The following is a 22067-nucleotide window of genomic DNA, read 5'->3' on the forward strand; positions in this document are numbered from 1 at the left end:
ACCTTTAATGTCGTTAACAAAGGATTCCCAGGAAAAAGCTCACCGACCTTACTCTGTGGTCAGGGTAGTATCCTCACTAAAACTGAGTGCCATCTTAAAGTCTTGGAGAAACTCACTGAGATGGCTTCCAAGCAATGCACAGTCAACCACACTGCGGAAGAACAATATAAACAATACATTTACAAATTCACAAACACAGAAGGCCAGGGGTGACATACATAGAGACTGGCAGTTTAACATGGAGACAAACGCCTGCTCTTCCCACACTGGCATCAAAATGAAACTTTGTCACTTGTAAAAGTGTACCAATGTCAGTTTACAGCGGTAAACTGTGAGGTTCTCTTTTACATTATATGGTCGAACTGACAATATTTTAAAAATTCGACAGTTCCAATTATTAAGCAGTTTTGCTTCTAGCTTATAACCGCAGCGTGGGAGGACAGCTTGCGCCTCTTCAGGGTGTCTTGTGGATTGTTTTTCTCTCTGTGCGGCCCACAGGGTTAACTGACCACATGTCCACAGTGTCCACATGAAATGGAGGGGACTTCGCTGCCGTAGAGTCACCATGGCCGGTGATACACGGTCACTGTTCTGTAAGCGAGACACTTGCAGCACGTGCCACAGCTGGGGCGACACAGTCAGCTAACGCCAAAGCCAAGACCGTCAAAGCGGAGATCACTTGGGCCCGTGGTTCAACCTGCACGCTGAATGAATACTTTCACATCTCGGCTCACTGGGAAGGCTAAATTCTCCTGCTGTTTTCAGTAACAACAGTGCTAAACCCTGCATTTTCTCTATCGATGACATGAATCAATATTTTCATACGCTGTATTCTGTAGCGATGCATGTGCAGTACACAGTATGTGACTTTTCAAACAAACAGATACAGTACATTTTAAAAAGACCCTGCCTTGGTACCAAAACATTCTCTATCTAAATGCCAGGTACAGCTTTAGTTAAGTAAAGCCTCAATATATCTGGTCATTGTTTACATTTGACGTTACCTATACAATTTGAGAAAATGAAAATAAAGATAAAGTGTTCACGTCAATGCCATCTGGAGCTCATATCGACGGGGCGATGTAGCCATACACGATAGTTTATATTCTATCTGGCACAGAATTAACCAGGATATTCTGACACATTTAGTGACTCTCAGTGCATTTTCAGTTTGAGGAACTGACTGAAGTGGTCTGTTTGAACCAAAATATCTGGAGCATCTGATAGTAATGGTACAGTTTAGAATTACACTGGTGACCCACTGATCAGTCCAAGCTGTAGTAGTACAATAACAACTTCGTTATGCTCAGCACTAAATTCTGATGACTTTCTGATCCATTTTCAATACACATATAGAAGCTACATAAAAAGTGAAGAGCAACATTTGCCATAAATATTTTGAGTTACAGTATCTAAAGGCATATTCACTCCTCACAAGGTTTGCCATGTTCTATGGATCGCGCATCTTGAAGTAGCGGCTGGCTTCTCTTCTTTTTCATAGGCTTATGTGTAAAATATTTGACCAGGAGACATATAGTCATGCTGTAATAAGTTTATATCTGAATAACTGACATCAGGTTTATTAGTTATTTTTGATTTGCAACCTGTTAGAGGCTGGTGTGCCTAAATGAAATCCCAAAGATCATGTGTTGAGAGATATAAATGCACCGTGTCTTTAAATACAAACATTTATTTAGATTCCTGGAAAGCAACTGATGTGCTTTGCAGAGTGACAACTGCTGGATAAATTGTGGCAGAATCTGATGCTAAAAGTTTAAGCCAAGACCAGCTGCCTGCTAATCTAGCTGAAGCTATAATATCCAAACTTCCTGTACCCACAGTAAAAAGCTGCCTCCTCTTTTCCACAGGGCCACACATTGTCTGTAACCTCATATTCTGAATGAAGCTGAACAGAATTGGATGAAAAAATAATATTCCAAAGCCTACATACAGTATATTATGAAAGTAAATTAGAATATTTTGTGTTCTTTTGTTTTAATGCTGGTGTATTGCTCCAAGGGGGGCGTGTCCAGTGTGGAGGCGGAGCCCTGGTAGAAGGGTGACGCCTTGTCTTTGTAGTCCCAGCTGTCCTGGCTTCTAGATGATGAGCCCCAGCCGGGCAGGTCCTATAGAGGCACACTGGACACCCCCCTACGGGACGAGCTAGGACAGCCCCGGAAGGGGGAGTTTATACCGACAGTCCCAGAGGGGATTGCACCTGTGTAAGGTGTTCTTTTTCTTTTTCTTTTTACCTGTCCCATCACAATTTCTCCGGGGCAGGCGCACACACACAAACACCTTTTTCACCCACAAAGTTCTTGTTTTGTTTTTCCCTTACACACCCTGCTCACCAGACTGGACCCCGCTAAACCGGGTAAGCCCAGCCTGGAGGTCACGAGGCACAGCGGCACACTTTCTTTTTACCTTATTTGTACATTTTGTTTATTCACTCTTTTTGTGTCATTTTTGGTCCCTGCCAGTGCTTCTGTCCCCTCACCCGGGGCGTTGACTTTTTACCGGTGCCTGCCGCGGCGCCTCCCCCACTGCACTGTCACAGAGGATAGCACAGTGGACAGTGCCCAGTGGTTGGCATTGCCGCCTCACAGCGCTGGGGCCCCGGGTTCAATTCCAGACCTAGAATCCACCATCTGCGTGGAGTTTGTATCTCCTCCCCATATTCACATGGGTTTCCTCCAAAAACATACTGATAGGTTATTGGACTGCTGGGAAAACTGGCCCCGGTGTGAGTTTTTTCTGTTTGTCCTGCGACGGACTGGTGTCCTGACCAGGGTGTACCCTGCCTTGTGCCCACTGCATGCTGGGATAGGATCCAGCTCCCCTGCGGCCCTGAACTGGATGAAGCGGTCAGAAAATGGATGGATGGATAACGATTCGACAATATTCCACTTTAGATGTCCTTGTCCTAATATTTTCATGAATTAAATTGGAGTTCAAACAAAAGTCTGTGAAGGGTGAGGGCAGCCAGCCTAATTCAGCTCAGCTGCCGCAACCCACAACCAATCCTGATGTAATTCCTCAGATTCCCATATATACTGTACCACGTCACCCTCTCCTCTTCCTCACTCGTTTTGCATCCCTCCTCCACCCCAGTTCCACTTTTGCAGCTGCCCCTTGGTCACACCTCACTCTTCACGGGCATCCAAGCCTTGCTGTCCTATGGCCGAGAGATTGCCCCTCAGCCAAGTTTCCACAGACTCAATAAACTCTTCACACAATCTTCAGTCGCCCTCACTCCTCCTAAAATACAACGACCCTCAACACGCAGGCAGATCTACTCTATTACAGTTTGAATGAGGAAGAAGATATGGGCGGAGCGGTGGGACTGTGGCTCAGGATCTGCGCCTGTGGCTGGAAGGTTGCCGGTTCAAACTGAGCGGCTGGCAGAGGAATCCTACTCCGCTGGGCCCCTGAGCAAGGCCCTTAACCCCAACTGCTCCAGGGGAGCCGTAGAAATGGCTGACCCTGCGCTCTGACCCCAAGCTTCTCTCTCCCCGTCTATGTCCCATGGAAAGCAAGCTGGGGTATGTGAAAAGACAAATTTCTAATGCAAAAAATTGTAGATGGCCAATAAAGTGATCTTATCTCATCTTATTATGCATTTTGAATTGGCCAAAAGACATAAACCCTATTGGGATGTGACAGCAGAAACTGAAAGGAGCTGGTGATGGAAGGCCCTCAAATGTCCCCGACATGAAGCACTTCTGTAAAGACCAATGGGCCAGAATTCATCCATGTTTTTGCGAGAGATTAATCAAAAAGAAATGTCTACCTGAAGTAACTTCTGCTCAAGGAGGTGCAATCAGTTACTGAGGATATTTACTGTTATTAATCATCTTAATCTTTTCTTAAAGCTTTCATGAAGATCAAACGATCTGGTCATTAATCTATGAGAACACAGACCGACATAGGGGCTCCACAAGCTTTTCCTTGGCACCATATGTTTTAGCATTTACAAAATGGAGTGGTCAGGTCTGGTAGGTGAGATATAGAAGACAGCCTTCAGCATACTTGTGTGCTGAGCTGTACCTTCCTTTCCCCATAGCAACGCTACAGAGCTGGTATCCTGCTATGCTATTAAATACTGGACAAAACTATAGGTTAAATGAGATTACTGGCAAAAAGGATGATTCAGATAAAAAAGGAGATTGAAACCTGACAGAATTGTTTTATGTCCCTGCTGGAGGGCTGTAGGACTAAATCGTGTAAATAACTAATCCTCATTCCAATGCCTGCCCATTAAATCCCACCCCCTTTCATTACGTAAAATACACTGTTCAGCTGCCATGCTAAGAGAATGATAGGTGAAAAAAACATTTTTTGCGATCGGGTTCAGCAACAAAACCAGGCACATTTATAATACACCCTAAAAACAGTCTTGTATCTCATTCTACCTGTAAATCAAGGATACTGTGTTCCAGAAAATCGGTGCAGTTGCCGAGGTGATGCATCATCATTGACTTAACAATGTCTTAATTGAAATTAATCTAAAAAATAAATATTTTTTCTATAATGGGCAAATTAAAATTTAACAACTAAATCTTCATGGGAACATTTTTAAGTTGCTGTATTGTAAACCAGGACCCAGTAAGAGCTCTTCTGCTGCTCAAACCTTAATCATAAATGCTATTTTCAAAAAGAAAGCAAAAATGTTTAACTATAGTTTTCAAAACCTAAACCCTAAACCTTGTGTCTACCTCCAACAGTTATCTCTACAATAACTCTGGATTGATAGATCAGAATAAATCTTTACCTGATGATTATTCACATTTCTGCTCATATACTGCAGTATCCTTACAGTTTTTTTAAATATTTTAATTAGATAACAAAGCTTTTATCTTAGGAAGACCGGAATACTCTTTTATTTGTAATCGGTTTTCTCATTTGTATTTGTATTGACATATCATTTACATCTTCAAGACAGTGTGAGGAGGCCATACAAATGCAAACACAATGTATATACAGTACAGTCAACAATACAGAATTGAAATCAAAGAATGGTACATTAAAAACTATATATTGCATAAGACTTGTTTAAAATGTACAGTCAAGAGAAAAGCAACTAGCTCTAGTACATTCCTAGCCTCACACTGACACCTGGTCCCTTAGGAATGGCTGGGCAAGTTCCTTGGATCAGATAGCTACTAACCAAACTACATAAGATGAATGGACTACTGTCATTTCTGACCTTGCCTGTGTTCTTCATATTTTCCAATCAGTTTGACGCTTGGAGCAATAACAAACTACCACCTAATTTCTGGCCTCTCGTTAATAATTAACCTAAATAATTAATAATTCACAGAGCTAACACCCTGGAAATCACATTAGCACTACATACTATAATCCAGTAGCTGCTTTTAGATCACACCTCTTAGGAATTGCATTAGTATAATAAAGCCTTCTTCCCTGCCTGTAATTGCCAAACAGCTGCCAAAAACCATTCAACAGTATAATTGCCTTGACAATAGTAGGCTGCTACAAGTTGGGTCATATACTGTAGATACAGATTTAAAGAAAGGTCTACAATACTGAGTTGTTGACCATGTTTGTTTAGAATTTTTTTTCAAGTATTTCATAAGAAGTATTTTATAATAGAAAGTTCAAGAACAAGAGTAACAGACTCTGATTCTGGCATTAGCTAATACAAATAAAGCTCATATTTCAGAAGTGATGGAGTTCCATGGGTTGGATGTGTAAATATAACATTACATAATTTATGTCACTGCTGTGACAGGGAGTAGGTAAATACCACTCAGCACTTCACAATGATTAAAGAGCACGCTGTAAATCCATGGAATTTTTCTCAGATACTGTCAAGGACAGCAGTGGATACAAGAATTACATGGCACTGGCTTGGACATACTGGGCAAACGGTAAAAAGTCACTGTTCAAGTCAGCGTTAGTTATATCTGCCTTCTAAATGGCAGACACCTCACAATTTAAAACTGTTCAAAAGTTGCCAGAATACAAATTGATTGAACAACATCAAATCATTTCTGGATCCTCACATGTAAGGAAAGCTATTAAACACTACAATACTAGGTGAATATGATTGTTTAAGGCTAGAAAATGGGCAGTATAAACTTTTTTTTAAAAAAAATTTATTGCACCACACTTTGATAGTCTGTTTTTTTTCCAGAAACCTGTCTTTGTTCGAAGCAGCTATATTTTACCCACACAGAAACGCCCAAAACATACAGACAGTACCAGTAAACTTTACATTACAAATAAATATAACATTACATATCAGACGTATCTATCCATACATATCCATTTCACAAAGATAACTGAGATCATTTCAGATTGCCCCACTTAATCACAACAACCGATTATTAAAAGAGGGAGGTAATGACTCTACTCTTAAAACAGGGAAAGCAGTCTTTAAACATAGTCTTAAACGACTTTAATATAATAATACACATATTAATTAACTCACTTTTTATCTATTGTGCACGATGTAATACTTATTATATTATATATTTAATATATAAGCGTTCTATTGTGGCACAGCCATAAATATATATGCAGTATTTTTAAATATTCTCATCCCATTTTACTATTCAAAAAGAAAAAAACAGCAACATTTGAAATCAACACTCCATGATTACTAGCAGGTTTTCTTCTACATATGGATAATCGGTTTTAATCAAACACACTTCTGGTTTCCCAAAGTAAAAAGAAAGGCGGGCCGTGCTAGCCTATCCTTCCCTTGAGATAACCTTGACCAAGCTGCCAGATTGCCGCCATCTGGATGATTGCAGAAAACTGCAATAAATTAAAAACGCAGGACAGCGCTGGAACAATAGTAACGATTAACGTCTTTCAGGAGAAAAGACTAATTCCAAGTCTGAACTCACAGACGTTGTCTATTTTTCCATTTCAGGCAGTAAAATAATTTGGACCCAGATTCGTTAGAAATGTGGTGATTTATTGTCAACAATAGCAACGAGATGTGAAAATCTCAACAGGTTGACATTTCCTCTAACAAATGGCTTTGAGGTGCAACCGAAAGAACATCAGAAGAGCTTTTGAACAAAATAGCCATTCCTGTACTGTCTTTACTGAGAGGGACGTGTATATTACTTTGCATGGTACTAGACTGGCAACTGCATGAGCCGTTTACAATCTCCCCCAAAATGACACGATGTAAGTTTTTTTTTTACATGAATAACGTAAGGATCACAAACCGTGAAACACTTTCAGTATTTCCAAAAATGACTCACTTTACAGGTCCTTAACATCAATTTGTGATTCCCCCCCTCCTCTAAATCAGATCTGATCTAGTCTTATCCAGAACTCCCCCCCCAGAAAAAGGCAAAGGCATTCCCTCGAAAGGTATCCCACACCCTCTTGGTTTTCTTAAAAGGCTTCTTCCTTACCTGCTTTTCTTGTATATTTCAAATGCCTGGCTGCTTTGCCGAGCAAATCTCCCAGCAGCCCCCAGCATCCAGAGGCAAAGCAACAGCAAAATATCAACCTGCATGGCGCACACAGCCCAAAGTCGGACCCAGGCACGGAAATCCGAAAGTTCAGTTCCCCAGCAGTCGACGTTAAAAAAAGAAATCTTCTCCTCCCAGTCACATTATCGCTTGCTTCAGCGTTGTAACAATGTGCAGTTATACGCCCCCCAGAAAAACTACCCCACGGTATTTAATCTCCACAGTGGGAAAGCAATTTCGTCTAAACCGATAAATCCTTCAACGTCAGCTGGCAGGGATTTTCTTTTCAGTCTCAAATACGCGTATCTCCCGGACTGTTTCTCATACGCATTTTTTTTTTTCAGTCGCGCAGGTTAAGGTGACTTACATTATGGTTCATCCACTGGCACTAAGCAATTCCATAACGAGTTTGCAAGTAGTACTGTACTCGTAATGCTCTTCATGTTGAGACTCTTGTGCTCCTGTGCAAGCGTTACAATGATACACTTAACTTTCATTCCACGCATTGTGTTGTGCACAGTGTTTGGGTCAAGATTCATACCTAATTGATGTTGCAAGCTGTAACTCAAAATGGAAAACGTGCACATTCTAATCTGGATATTCAGACATTCATAGTATTCTGAACTGTGCAAATTTCAAAGGGCGTTGCTGATAGAGCTTCTATACAATATCATACACACTTCTCCGTGTTCATTAGAATTATTTTTCTAATTCATTTTCACTCACAATACAATTACTGGAATGTATACTTTATGCATTGGCATGGATCCTGATAGACCAGTGTTTCAGCTGCAGTTCAGGCAAAACTAAATGACCTGATAACAAGATATTTAAGGGTTAGAAACTGTGGGGTAGGCTTATAACTGTCACTATAGTTTTAGATTACAGATTGTTGGGGAATCCCAAGAGCTGAAAATAAAAAAAATGAGCAGATTTCAGAGGGATCAGCATGAGATGGCTAATCGTTGCATTTTTAAACTGTGGAAATCTGTTTTTTCCTCTCCTGTATTCAGAAATTTAAACATAATTTGGTTAGGACATGAAATCACATTTAGCCCTTGCCAAATCAAACAGGACATTTGGATAGAATTTATACATACTGTACTGTATAAACTTTATGCACACTTTGTTCTTATGGTCCATATGCTAACAGAGTAATTATGAAAGGTGAAGACACAACTTCAACCTTGGAAGAGTTACAGCTGAAACATTCCCTCTCTGTGATCAAGAGTCAAAGAAAATTGTATAAAACAATGTTAACTTGTGCTGAAGCAAATATTACAGTAGGTAAGAGCAGAATCTCTAATGCTTAAACAGAGTTGCACAAATTTGTTGCACAGGGGAACATATCAGAACAATGGGGTTCAATGCACGTGAACCCACAAATTAACAACAATTAAAATATGTTTATGCAAGGTTTTCCCAAATTCATGTATTTTTCACTAAGAAGAAGACCAGGCTTTAAACAGGTTCTATCTTGTGAAAGAAGTATAACTTTTTGCTAATTGTTTGCTTCAGGACAGAATTTCCACAGATTGCACACCCTTCACTTTTTTTAAGGCACACACAGAACAACTAGTTTGTCGCCTGATTCTTTGTCTTGTAACTTGATTTCATAGTGTCAAAGAGAATTCAGTCTTCACTCAGGTCAGGAGATTGTCAACAGAGATCTTTAATTCAATCAGCTGAAGGGGAGCACATCGCAGAGAAAGGGTTTCCCCTAGCACTCAAGACATGCTCACTGGACTGAAGTTGTACTTTCCTTTTTATACATTAAAAGTAGGCAAGACTTTAACATGTCAAAGAAACATACAGGGAAAGGGGCAGTGTCAGAAGTCATACGAACAGGACAGGAAGATGCCATTTGGCATCCTGCAATCTGTTTCAATTCTCTCTGGTTAACTGGGTGTGAGGAATCACAGGCTTTAGTTTGCAACTAAGACATTGGTCTTAGGTGTGAACAGAAAACCTTTCCCGCGCAGTCACCGTCTTGACCTTTTGTCTCGGTCTTCCACAATAGCCAACATTGTACCATTTAAATTGCCTTCTTTAATTTTTCCACAGTACGTCAACATGTGGCCAGTGTAAGCATAATGAAAGCAAATTTCCCACTTTTTCCTTTCTCATGTTCTAAGAAGTAAAGAGTTTCTACCGAAAGTTTGGGAGGGCTGACAACAACCAAGCTCAATCGGACTCAGCTGTCAGTAATTAGCCATTGCTCCTGACATCCATTCGTCCACTAAAACGCTATAAATACCTACGATCCCTATCTCTCTCTTGCATCCCACCTCCACCCTAGCTCCCCCTCTGGAGCTGCCCCTTGGTCACCCTGCAGGGCGGTCCTGGTCTCCTTGTCCTCTGGCCGGGAGGCCAGCCCTCAGCCAAGAGGGTTAAGCCACAATTTTGCTGCATAATCCTTTCATGACGCTTTGATCTTGGGCATTGTCATTCCTAGTGAATTTCCTTTCTCATGTTCTAACAGGCATGTGGGAGTCTGGAACAAGCTACAGTACAAAGCTATGTTGTTGAAGCCGATACCCTGGATTCTTTCAAGAAATGTGAGATCCTTCGCTCAAATAACTAGTAACTACCAACTAGCCTAGATGACCTACAAGACCTCCTCTCATTTGTACTTTCCTTGTGTGGCTGGGTCTGGGAAATGGTAAATAATGTTGGAGGACCAAAAGGGTTTCACTTTGCCTTCAGGACCCAGATTTCCAAAGCCCAGTCCACATCTGTGGTGACAGGGGCCCCTGCTGTCCGAGGTGCTGTCCTGCAGATGTCCTGACAACTTGGCCATTAAAGGGCTCGCTCCTAATCTCGTCTACGGAAATCTGTCCCCTGATTCAATTCGTGAAGTAATTTCTCACTACACTGTCTGATCTCCTGTCCATAGTGGGTGTCGTACATTACTCAGTCTGGAGCTGGATGAAGTGGGTTTCCTTCATTTTGGGATATAACGACCTATGCAAACAAAAATAAGATTTATCAGCACATAATATTTTAAAGGCTCAGGGGGAAAGGCGTTACTCAAGAAATATCTTTTCATAATGATCTGGCAAATCAAATATAAAGCGTGATTGCTTTAAAAAAAATAGGGACCCACCCCAAAATAACTAATAATAGTTCTTTTGGGGTGGGTCCTCTCACACCCAAAGAAGGCGCCATGGCCGAAATGTTGTGTTTTCTTTCTTCTCTTTTCAGCATGGAATAAACCTATTACTTGTTCCTTAACCTAACTAATAATATATACTGTAGATGCAGCAGCACATATCGTGATGCAGCTACTCTTACAGGAGTCTTTAGGCAGTCAGGCAGAAGCAGTCAATGTCAGAGAGGACGTTAGGAGCCCCAGGTTGGACCCTATGCGGCGCTGAGCCTGAAGGTGATAGCCACCGATTGGCATCCAAATCCCGAAAGCAAAAGGCAAAAGTTGGGGTTGAAACAAAAGAACAAAAGGTCGGGTAGCCAAAAGAATCAGGTCGAGTGAATCCAACTTCGAGACGAGAAGCGAGGGGAAGTCGAAGCAGGAGGAAAGAAGGTCGGGTAGCTGGGAATCAGGTCAAGAGTAGTAGCGCGCACGAGAGAAAGCCCAGGGTTATTCTCACTAGTGAGCGGGGACTGAGTGGAGTGAGAGGGTATTAATAGGGAAGAGTGTGAGGAGTGACAATTGATTAATTAGTGTGCGGGTGTTGGCGGTGAGAGGTGTTCATAGGAATGCGGTTCGTGACAGAAGAGAGGCTGACTCAGAGATCCCTTTAAAGGAGAACTGCAGTCCCAGTTCCTCAGGCTAGTTATTAAATATCGGTAACAGAATAAATTCATTGATGGTATTGCAAAATGTTTAAAAATTCAGAATTAGGTACAACATCTCACAGGCTAGAGTGTGCAAAAAATGATGGACTACAGAGAGAGTTCCCATGAATTGCGGTGTGATGTGGCCCTTCCTGCTCCCTAGTCACTGTGATGACTAATGTAACACGATGTATGAGCAAATAAGTACAGGTTGTGCCGCAGACATTTCACCACAGTAGAGTTCCAACATGATCTGCACGCAGAGTTAACAAGTAAATTGGTCCTGTAATTGTCGGCAAAACCACCTCGAAGACGAGATCGGTATTTCTATTGGATTTAAAGAGGTCGATTCACAAGCCTGCTTGTTTACAATGTTATAGGTGTGCTTCACCTCGCTGGAAGTTTTATTGCCTCGCTCTGAATTGCAGAATATGGCACCATGCATAGAAATGTAGTCTATTTTGTGATGGAAATTGGAGGTCTTACACATTCTGTGTACCCTTGCTTTCATTGTGATTGGAAATGCATTCATCAATGCTGATTCTTTCAAACCCCGAAGTATAAAAATAGTGTTGGAGTTCCCCTTTTAAGTCCTGTGAGTGCCTCAGTGAGGGGTTCTGGTTAGGGCTTCTGCATTCACACTACTCATCATAGCTTTAGCTGAACACTTCTGCCTGTCAGGAAGCCAGTACAGTCTAGTACAAACGACATCCACTTGCTATGGTCAGAGCATACTAGAAGCACACAATACTCCCCTGACACACTGTAATAACAAAGAGAGACACAATTCAGTAAATAGGATTGTTTTTTGATAGGTTGAAATGGTAAGTAACGAATCCATTCAATTCTGTGCCAGACAGAAAGCTCAGATTAACACATATAAAATGGCACGTTGATGCTAAAATACAGCATCTGGCAACTGGAGCCCTCTGTACAAATGCTCAGTATGCTGTTTTACGCAACTAGCTTTCTCCTCTGCAACCCTCAAATTAGGGAGAACAAGTTTAGGCTTAAAGCACAGAAGCCAGATGTAGATCTTCCTAGTCTTTAACTTCACAGTGAACAAGCTGTGAACCTAAACGCTACCTTCCTTTTGCAATGAACAACGGCTAATGGAGAAAAAACACTGAAGTGTAAATTAAACTCTGATAATGAGGTGTGTACCTGTAATAACATTAAAAAAATGATAGCACCATTTTATTTATTGGTTGTGTAAGCAATACCACCTATGCTTAATTCTTTATGAAAAGTGGGATCATCAAAAGAAACCTTTAATAACGGATTTATTTAAGCACAAAACACAATTATTTAATGTTGTAAAATGTCCTGTTTAGTGTGAGTGTAAAGTTAGGGAGTAGAATTGCTTATTTTTTTTGCTCATCATGGTACTTAACATTTTCTTACATTCTCACCTCTTCCCTTTATCTGCAGTGCTTTAACCTGATGGTAGAATGTGGTAACAGGACTCAGAAATAATCTGTCACTCCTCTACAGTTAAGATTAATTTGATGTAATTCCTATATAGGGCTGATGTGTATTTGTAGCAGTATACTCAAATGTTGGCTGCACCCGAACTGTGCTGTGAATATCATTGCATCGCTGTAAATTATGTCAAAGGGCTGATTCCAGTTGCCATACTAGGCTGGAAGACAAGGGTGCCAGAAAGTCAGCATCCGCCAAACTCAAGGCATACAAGGCTGCACCTTGGGCTAGCAGGGGGGTATTCATCACTGTTATTTCGTGGAGTTTACAAATATCCAATAAACTACAATGAACCACCATCCTCCTCCATCTTTAGAACCTTTCTAATGTTCTTGAACATGATGCCAATAAAAAGGGGGCTTTTGGGCCAACTCACTTCTTGACGGTGAAAACTCGCGGTCACTCATTATGAGAAACTCACCAACGTCAGTTATAACTGAGACCTAGATTGAGTCCATCCAAAGTATTCAATATTAAGACAATGTAAGTCCAATGTCCCTCAGATTTCTCCCAGTCCTATTTAGGAGGAATGAGTTTGAATTTCCATATTCTTCCCACTCCTGACCTACACTTTAATCCAGGGGGTAGTGTGATTGAATTTCTCTGCGGCTCTTCCTGTAGCCTGAAACTGCTGTCTCATTCCGGCAATGGGACTAAACTGCAGACCGACACGAGGGTTTCCAGAGCACAGCTCGAGAGCTACAGCCCAAGGCTGTGTGTTTGAGCCTGGGCCTAGTCTCCCCTGCCAGTTCTGGCCTGCATTGCCCACGCACACGCACACGACTGGCAGGGTGCCGCTGTGGGTGAGGCTGGGGTTCGTCAATAATGGGGTTCTTGCGGCTCTTCAGAAAACCAGTGACTCCCGGACATCCCCCCTGCCTGTCACGCCCTCTGCAGCCAGAGGGCGCTCCTTCTCTGTCCTGTCCCTAGTTTCCGGTCTGCTGTCCTTCCTGTCCCTCTCTTTCCCTTGGGCTATATATTTCCGGGTCTTGCACTCTGTCCTCGCTCAGCATTGACGTTCGGATGTCCTGAGACCCGCCTAGCACCAGGGCGCCCCACGTCCGCTCCCTGAGGGCATAGGTTTCTATACGGCATTCCTGAACTCTTTGCACTAATGAGCCCGGGCCTTTTTCCCGTCTCGCCGCTACGCATATGGGTCTTTTTCCGCTCTCCTGCTCCCCACGGTTAGTCCCTTTGGACGTCCGTGACACTGCCGCAGGCTTGGTAATATAAAGAGTATACAAAGATCCATCTGTCCCACACTTGGCACCATCACTCCTGGGAGGATCTCCAGTGGAACTCAAGGTGTGTAAAATGAAGGCCTGGATAACCTCAGCGCTTCCCCTCTTGATTGGAATTCATCAGTTTCTACAGAACTGTTCCCCTGTGTGGTATTTTAGTCACTTCTTTACCTGGTCCAGTTACAGCACCACCCCAAGGTCAGGCCAGACATTGTTTCCTTACTGTTCAAAACTGTAAATATCTGCTCAGGACAGGTTTCGAAAAGGTGTCTGTAATTAAAGTTTCTTCGTTCCTGACTTTGGCATTTCTCATTAAACACAGAAGTAAGTGGAACCTACTGTACCTATTTGGCCTTTAACAGTGCTGGTTAATTTCTGTACTGTAATTAACCAGCACTATTAAAGGCTAAACAATAAAATAAAGATTCCCACACAGCAAGTTTTGATACAAAGGTTAACACTTTATCTTGAACATGCATGGCATGTATGTTTTGGAATTTTATTTTTCAGGCTTAGTAATTAATTTAGAAGTTACAGTACGTGTATGCATGCAAAATTGGATTTTGATGTAACAGATTTGTAACAAGTGGTCCTGGTTTTAGAAAGTACATAGTGAGCATAGGTCTTTTCATATGTCCCCTTTTGTCTCTTTATTTATTTAGCCACCTGAACAGTTGGATTTTAGTATTATGATTTGGGTAATCCCTGCCAAAATACAATTTAAAAATTAATGTAAGCATTGCTACGCACTGATCACGTGAAGAAAGGAAACAGGGACGTTTCAATCGACTTAAGATCTTCAGCACACAAGCAGGATACATCCTGCTGTTGTTGCTATTAAACAGACACATTGAAATAGAAATATGTAGGTCAACACTACCGGGCCTGTGCTACTGCAGAGGATAATGTGATATTTTTTTCCTTCTACTGCTTCCACTTTGAATTCCATGGTCTAAACTCGTGTCTATACCTACAAAATGCCATTAGTAGATTTCTCTCATTATCAGTTACAACAATCATACATCACAATCTGGTAGCATGAATCACATATCAGTAAGAACAACTTTATTTTAATTGTATTGTAATGAATTAAAATACAGCCAAAGCAGGGATGAGATACAGTGAGTTTACCTTCCTTTACCTTTAGTAAAGAAAAGGCAAGATCACTGTATCTCATCACTGTGAAAGTAAAGAAAAGAATGGACTTCATAAAAGGTGAATTAAATTATATTTTACATAGGCACACACATAAACTGCACTCGCTTCCACATGCACATATAGTGTATACAGGTACTGTATATGCTTTTTGTGATCATATTGTTTCACAATCAGTTTTTGACCACAAGGTCATTTCAAATGACTAATACTGTACATTTAGGTTTCATAGCAGGATGAACTGCAAAATTCTTTATATATACTGTATAAGTATAAATATGACATGTACTGATGCATTCAATAAATACATCAATTAGCTCTACTGGATTTATTCATATATTTTAAACATGCAGTAGAAAACAAAATCACAAAGATTTAAAGCAATATGGCTCAAAGAGTGAAGGTGCATTGTCACAATGAAATTTTACAATGTTAGCGCTGGGTTTGACTGCCCTGCACATTAACCCAGTCCTGACAGTTCTGGCACACGGACTTGTCCAGTCTTGGATCAGGAGAAAAAGCTGGCCACTGCAAGACCTTGACATTCTTTTTCAGACATACTGTAATGTTATTGTTACCGCAGCACTGTGTGGTCTTGCATTGTCCTGCTCAAAGTACTGATACTTATTTAGTCTGAAGGATTTAAATTAAAAGACTTATTCTAAAATTACAGGTGATAGGCATTTAGGGAAATACTTATGTTTGGATTGAGAATCAGGGAGTGGATTGAAAACAGGGTATAAACAGGCAGTGAGTGTTATTAGTGGCATACAGTAGGGATCTGTACTAGGAACACTGCTCTTAATGGATAATATCAGTTATCCATATTCAGTTTAGGTTAATAAACCTCTTGAAATATTTAAAACCCTTGATGGCATTGACAAAGTAAACTCACTAGAAAATATAAGTGGAAAACTACCTGGATGTATATTTAAACTCAAGAACAGGAAGGACTTCTTCATCTAAAATGTGTGTGTATAGAACAAGCCACCCATCCATGTTGTTGAAGCTGATATCCTGGCTTCTTATATAAAATGATTGGAAGAGATCCTCAGTTCAGTCTTCATAGTCACTAATCAGTGAGCACTACTCATACCACAACCTTCAATGGAGCTCAAGTCAGAGTAGGGCACTCATGGCATAAATGCCACATTTGCAGCTCCCAACAAACTGTTGTTACTGTACATGAGCAACATGAGGACATGTGTTGTCCTGGTTGAATGACCTCACATTAGAATGGACCTGCAGGGAAGAGAGAATGAGATCCTGAAACCTTATCCATGTAGCACCATGCGGTCGGGTTGCCACCAATCACTACAAGTGGAGACTTCTCTTTGAATATATACCAAAGAGAATCCAGGAGGAGAAGGCAGAAGGCAGACAAATCCAAAACGCTAGACGAGATCAAGTCAAAAGGTAAGATCCGGGTTCGAGTATCCAAAAAGCCAAGAGGAAGTTAATAATGCGAGGCGAGGAGTTCCGAAGAAGCTAACAATACCGAGCAGTGTTCAGTGAAACAGAGGAGGCATAAGTAAGTCTGGAAGTGGAGGGTGTGTCGGCAAGTGAGGAGCTCTGATTGGATTGAGGGATAGATCGGCGGCGGAGTTTGCGGAGATTGCCTCCAGCGGGCGCTTGATTGGGACGAGACCGTTTGTGTGGAGGGTTCTGGTTAGCAGTGGACGTGACAGAGATAGCCACAGGGAAGGGAGTGAGATGGAATCATGTTGCACCAGACATCATTGAAAGCTAATATGCCATCGTGCCTGGTGCAAGCTTGATGTTCCAGAGAATCTCAGAGCAAAGATGGTAATTAAGGGTCAAGAGCTGCTGGTTCTTTCTCCGTCAGAGTTCTCAGCTTTGTAAAACTTTTGTATTCAGAAGGTGCCCTAGCTGGATCTGAATTCAGTTTCTTCTGTAGTTTATCAGCCTCAATTTTCCTGAGACTGCTTCCAAATTGAGATTTGTTATAACTGGGGTTTTCCATGGAGACCTTCGGGAACGCAACTATCACCTTACGGCAGGACTGGCTGACCAGTGCTGGAAAGGACAGATCTCATGGTTTGGAGGAGCACCAGTTGCCTGTTATAGCTGCTGAGGGCTACAGTATGTTAAGCTGCTACCCAGACCATCTGTTGCCACCCCAAGCATGTGGACAGCAAGTCTGAGATAGACAAGCACTTTGCCAGACAACAGAAATGTCCCCAAATTGCACATCAAGTATATTAACAATCAAACCAAACATTAAAAAATATTGAAAGGACGTCTGTTACTCTTCTGTGAATAGCCTGGACTGTGATTATGCCTTAATGCTTTTAAATTGTCAGGGTTGTTGTTAATAACAGCATAATACGGCCTGGGACTTTTCCAAACTCATTAAAGCGTTAAATCCCAAACTGGTCACAAAAACCTACGAGACTAACATTATACAACAAATCAGTTTGAAAAACAAGTCTCAGCAGTCCGTTACGAAATATGCATCTGCCAAAAGCATAAAGAAGCCCTGTTACCAGTTTTGGTAAATAGTTCTTGCTAATCTGTTTTTCTGTATTCAACCTTAAACACATGGATGCAACAAGCTGTACTGGTGGCTGAATATTCGCATAGGACTACTAATAGATTCTGCAAACATTCATCATGGAAAATTAAATGTTGGTACATTTGGTGCTAGAAATGTAGTGCAATAATCAGAACATGACTGAGCAGTCTGGCTTTTCCTGCTTTGGTTCCTAACTATAAGACACTTTGCAGGAAATAAACCAATGTAATTGCTAGAATTTATAAGATGCGAGGACTAGTTTCTTCTTGCACAGGTTTGCTGCTGTGCACCAACAGAGCAGCAAAGGGTTCAACTTCACAGAATTGCTGTATTATTCTAGCAATTACAATAAGGTGTCAACAATCTACTTGAAAACAAGGGAACACTAGAAAAAAACAGTACCCAAGTGTCCACAAGTGCAACACACACATAAAAAAGAAATTAATATGGGTCCCATAGTCCCCAGTCACCCCAAAAAACAAATACCAAGGAGCATTCCTTACATAGTATATAGTCTCATCCCTCTCTGTTCCTTGCCACATCCCCAAAATAATTCAACAGGGTCCAGTTTCTCAAATTATTCTTCAGGCCTGCTTCTTTCTGCCATAATGAAGAAGAAGAACTCATTGCAGGCCATTGGTAGTCTCTAGGATCCTCATGTAATCAAGCTCCTTACATCATGTTCTATTATACTTCCCCCAACCTGTTGTCTGCAACACATACTGTACAGAGGAGGGGACAAATGGTCACACCGTGTGTTGCTGTTTTGTCCAGTGCTACACATACTGTACAGTCAGAGAAGGCAGTATTCAGTGATATGCTCTGGTAGGCTTTATTTCCCTATTATGCACTTAGCTGTAGCTGTAGCTGAAGTTTTTCATTAGAATCGTCCATTATGCTTTTGTTAATCCCACCCTGTTTAGTGGTGTTCACATCTCCCTTATGGGGTCAACTGCAATGATCTTAAAGCTGTGTACCAGCTGGGGACAATCACATAGTTACTATGTAGTCCATTCTAATTCCTTAAATTCATTGTAATTGACCTTCAATGCATTGATTGCTCCATAGTAATATGTTTTGTATCTAAGCCTTTCCTATGTTATTTGTGGATTGTATTTGCAAACATCCGTGTGTTTTTTCTTCTTTAGACCTTAATGCATTTCAAAAGCTAACTATGTCCTGAGGGTTTTTTCTTAATTGAACTATAGACTCTTTAGATCTCTGTTCTCTTGACTTTCTCTTGATTGTGTTTGGGAAGACTTTTCTGTGTTCCTCTGGTAATACTTTGTTTCCGTCTTGCTGACCGTCCACAGTGATGTGACAGAATAAAATTAACACCTGTGTTTTGTTACATTGAAGTTCTTAACTGAAGTTTGTGAGGGAGGATGACAACCAAGCCACATTCACCCAGCTGTTCTTGTATCCCATGCAACCCGCCTCCTCCTTTGCAGCTACCGGTCAGTTAACAGGTTTGGCCAAATCTCACTAAACATAAATGCTGAACAAAAATTCTCAAATGCATCTAATTCTCGGGTGTTGTTATCCCTCATGGAATGTATCACACAGGATTTAGACTGTTGATGCAAGTCTAATATGGCTTACTCATGAAATATGAGTTGGAAAAAGGAGGCAATGCGCTTAGAATATAGAGAGCTATTCAGTGAGCTCCCCTGGAATCGGTCTTATCCATTGCGGGCGTTAGAGAAAGGATGAAGTGTGTCGTACCGCAATAAAAAAATGAACACAATTTCCAACAGCATTATAAAATAAACAAATACGCAATGGAACGAGTTTTATGCCTGAAAAGGTTATCTTGTTTTTAGTAATATACTGTAACAAGACAGCACATGCTAGTGTCTCCTCTCAGCTGGCAGTGAAAAATGTTTATCTGAGAGCGCCATCTTCTGTTTGGTTCAAGCATCAACATTTCTGGCGGGTAAAGGCACAGACTGGAGCTTATTGGTTAACAGTACAGTATAGGAAAAAACAGATCTCTACTGCTCTCTGTCTACAACACATCCGCACAGCAGTACTTAAATACACCAGGGCCAGCAACAACATGCCTCCAGTATTTTCTTCCTTTGACATCTCAGTTATTTATCCTTCTATCCTCAAATTGTTTCAATCTCTTAAATATTTGTAGGTAAAATTACATACTGGTGTCATGTAACAAGTTAAGGTTCATAGCGGAGAGAGAGGCACCCTGGCACTGATACTAGAAAATTCTTGAATTAAATTATTTTGATTCATAGTAATCATACAATTGGGCTTTGTTTATTTATTACATATCTCTTACAGACTGTATGTGTTTTTTTTGTAAATGCCTAAACTGTTAATTGTCCTTTATTTGGTATTAGATAGTTTTGCTTGTTTCTGTTAACATTGTGAATGTAACGTATACTCTGAAAATCAATTAAAATGAAAAAAACTGTGGACAAAATAAATAATTAGCTTAATTTAAACATATTTCTGCTTAGTGATTCAGACCTTGATTCCTTTCTGAAGAACATGTTAGAAATGAACATCTAAAGATTAAAACAGCAGATTTTTTTGTATTTCGTTTTGCTACGACTGTTCCTGTATCCATGCTCCCAGGCTGGGACATTTGTCAAAGAGTCCAGATCTTGGCTGGCTGAATAGGTGACAGACTGTGAAAGGAGGTGTGTCTGTTATGGAAATAATAACTGTGTGCTAAGAGATGGGCGTCTGGCTCCCACCAGAAAGCTCCCATGAATGAGGGCCACGTTATGTCACGCCCTCTGCAGCCAGAGGGCGCTCCTTCTCTGTCCTGTCCCTAGTTTCCGGTCTGCTGTCCTTCCTGTCCCTCTCTTTCCCTTGGGCTATATATTTCCGGGTCTTGCACTCTGTCCTCGCTCAGCATTGACGTTCGGATGTCCTGAGACCCGCCTAGCACCAGGGCGCCCCACGTCCGCTCCCTGAGGGCATAGGTTTCTATACGGCATTCCTGAACTCTTTGCACTAATGAGCCCGGGCCTTTTTCCCGTCTCGCCGCTACGCATATGGGTCTTTTTCCACTCTCCTGCTCCCCACGGTTAGTCCCTTTGGACATCCGTGACACGTTAGGAGGCATTTCCTGAAACGACTACTTCTCTTACTTCAGAAATAGGCGGTGATCTTCGCTCCAGAGGATCAGATGCCTATTCTGTCTTCAGGGGTCGGAGGGCAGCACTGCTGACGCTGTGGAGCGCCTCGTCCTGCCTCTGACCAGCGGGGGTCACGTTTCCGGGGGGCTGTGGGAGGAGGAAGCACTTTCTCCAGTGGCCAAAATGAAAGGGTGGGGGGGGGGGGGGAGTGACCTACCCAAAAAATGGGTGAAGGCAAAAGAGAGTGATGGGGGTAGCCTCTCCTCCCCAGTTTCCCCGCTGTGTCACTGGAAGCCCGCAACGGGAGCACTGCCTCAGTGGGTTTGTGTTGAGCCCAGTGAAAAATAGGGGCCTGAATGAACTGGTGGAGTAAGAAGGAGGAGATGCAGGTTGTTGACGGAGCTGCTGAGAGGCTCAGTACTACAGGTGCTGCTGCTCATAAACAGGGGGGATCATGTTTTCATTCCAGGCACTTTGCACTGGTTACTGCACACTGGTTCGGTGATGCCAAACAGGGATACCTGTCCACAGTCAGCAAAGCCAAGAGACAGAAGGACATTAGGGGCAGGAAAACTGCTGGGCTTATATGCCACTGACACCTGCAGTCAAAGACAGAGCAGGCTTTTGCAGGCTTGTTGAGAGGCCTATCCTGCCCAGCCTACATGACCACCCAACCCCCACCTCCACCCAATCACCGGACTCATGAAGTCTGGACCAAGCGTTGCCGAGAGAGCAGAAGATAAACCTGGAGGACAGGGAAAGCAATCAGAGACTGAGGAGGACCCGAGTTGCCGGAAGAGGTGGAGGGAGAAGCCTGCGTTGCTCCACCTGAGAAATCTGAAAGCTCCTTCTATGGTGAATGAGGAAAGCATGGCCACCTGAAATCTAAACGCTGCAACCAAAAAAAGACAAGTCTAGAGCAGCTCTCTGTGACCAAATACTTCTCAGGGAGTCTAGTTCTAGGGACAGACTGGTGAGGGCAGCATTTTGTCTCTGGACAGCTGTGACCGATTCAACACAGAGGACAGCTTGTGTGCGAAGCCCAGGCCAGAGGGCAGACTCTAGTTCTTGAATTCTGCCTGGCCCACTGATCCATGCTTATCAGGGCTTCATTTTTTCTAGTGGTTGGGGAGCAGCTGGAATTAGGAGCTTGAGAGTTATAACCTGGGGAATGGGTCTTATGGGTCATCTCACTGACTAAGAAGTCCAGCAGTCAGTTCCTCGATCCGGAGGACTGTCAACAGATGTTGGAGCTGGATCACAGTTGAGAGCCGTAGGCCGTGCCAGTCATGGAGCA

At 42.0% G+C, this 22067-nt stretch overlaps 1 protein-coding gene across 1 annotated transcript in view; it reads right to left on the reverse strand.

Annotated features, from left to right (window-relative positions):
* Positions 1-7946, reverse strand: part of LOC148675422 (gamma-aminobutyric acid receptor subunit rho-1-like) — a 36239-nt gene extending 28293 nt beyond the window's left edge. The window contains exon 1 of the mRNA XM_088626747.1: positions 7398-7946. Coding sequence (XP_088482873.1) covers positions 7398-7501 — 104 coding nt within the window. The 5' untranslated portion in view covers positions 7502-7946. The remainder of the gene's footprint in view (positions 1-7397) is intronic.
* Between the last annotated feature and the right edge of the window lie 14121 nt (positions 7947-22067).

Source organism: Lepisosteus platostomus, chromosome 3 (genome assembly GCF_059453375.1).
Source record: "Lepisosteus platostomus isolate fLepPlt1 chromosome 3, fLepPlt1.hap1, whole genome shotgun sequence".
NCBI classification, from domain to species: domain Eukaryota; kingdom Metazoa; phylum Chordata; class Actinopteri; order Semionotiformes; family Lepisosteidae; genus Lepisosteus; species Lepisosteus platostomus.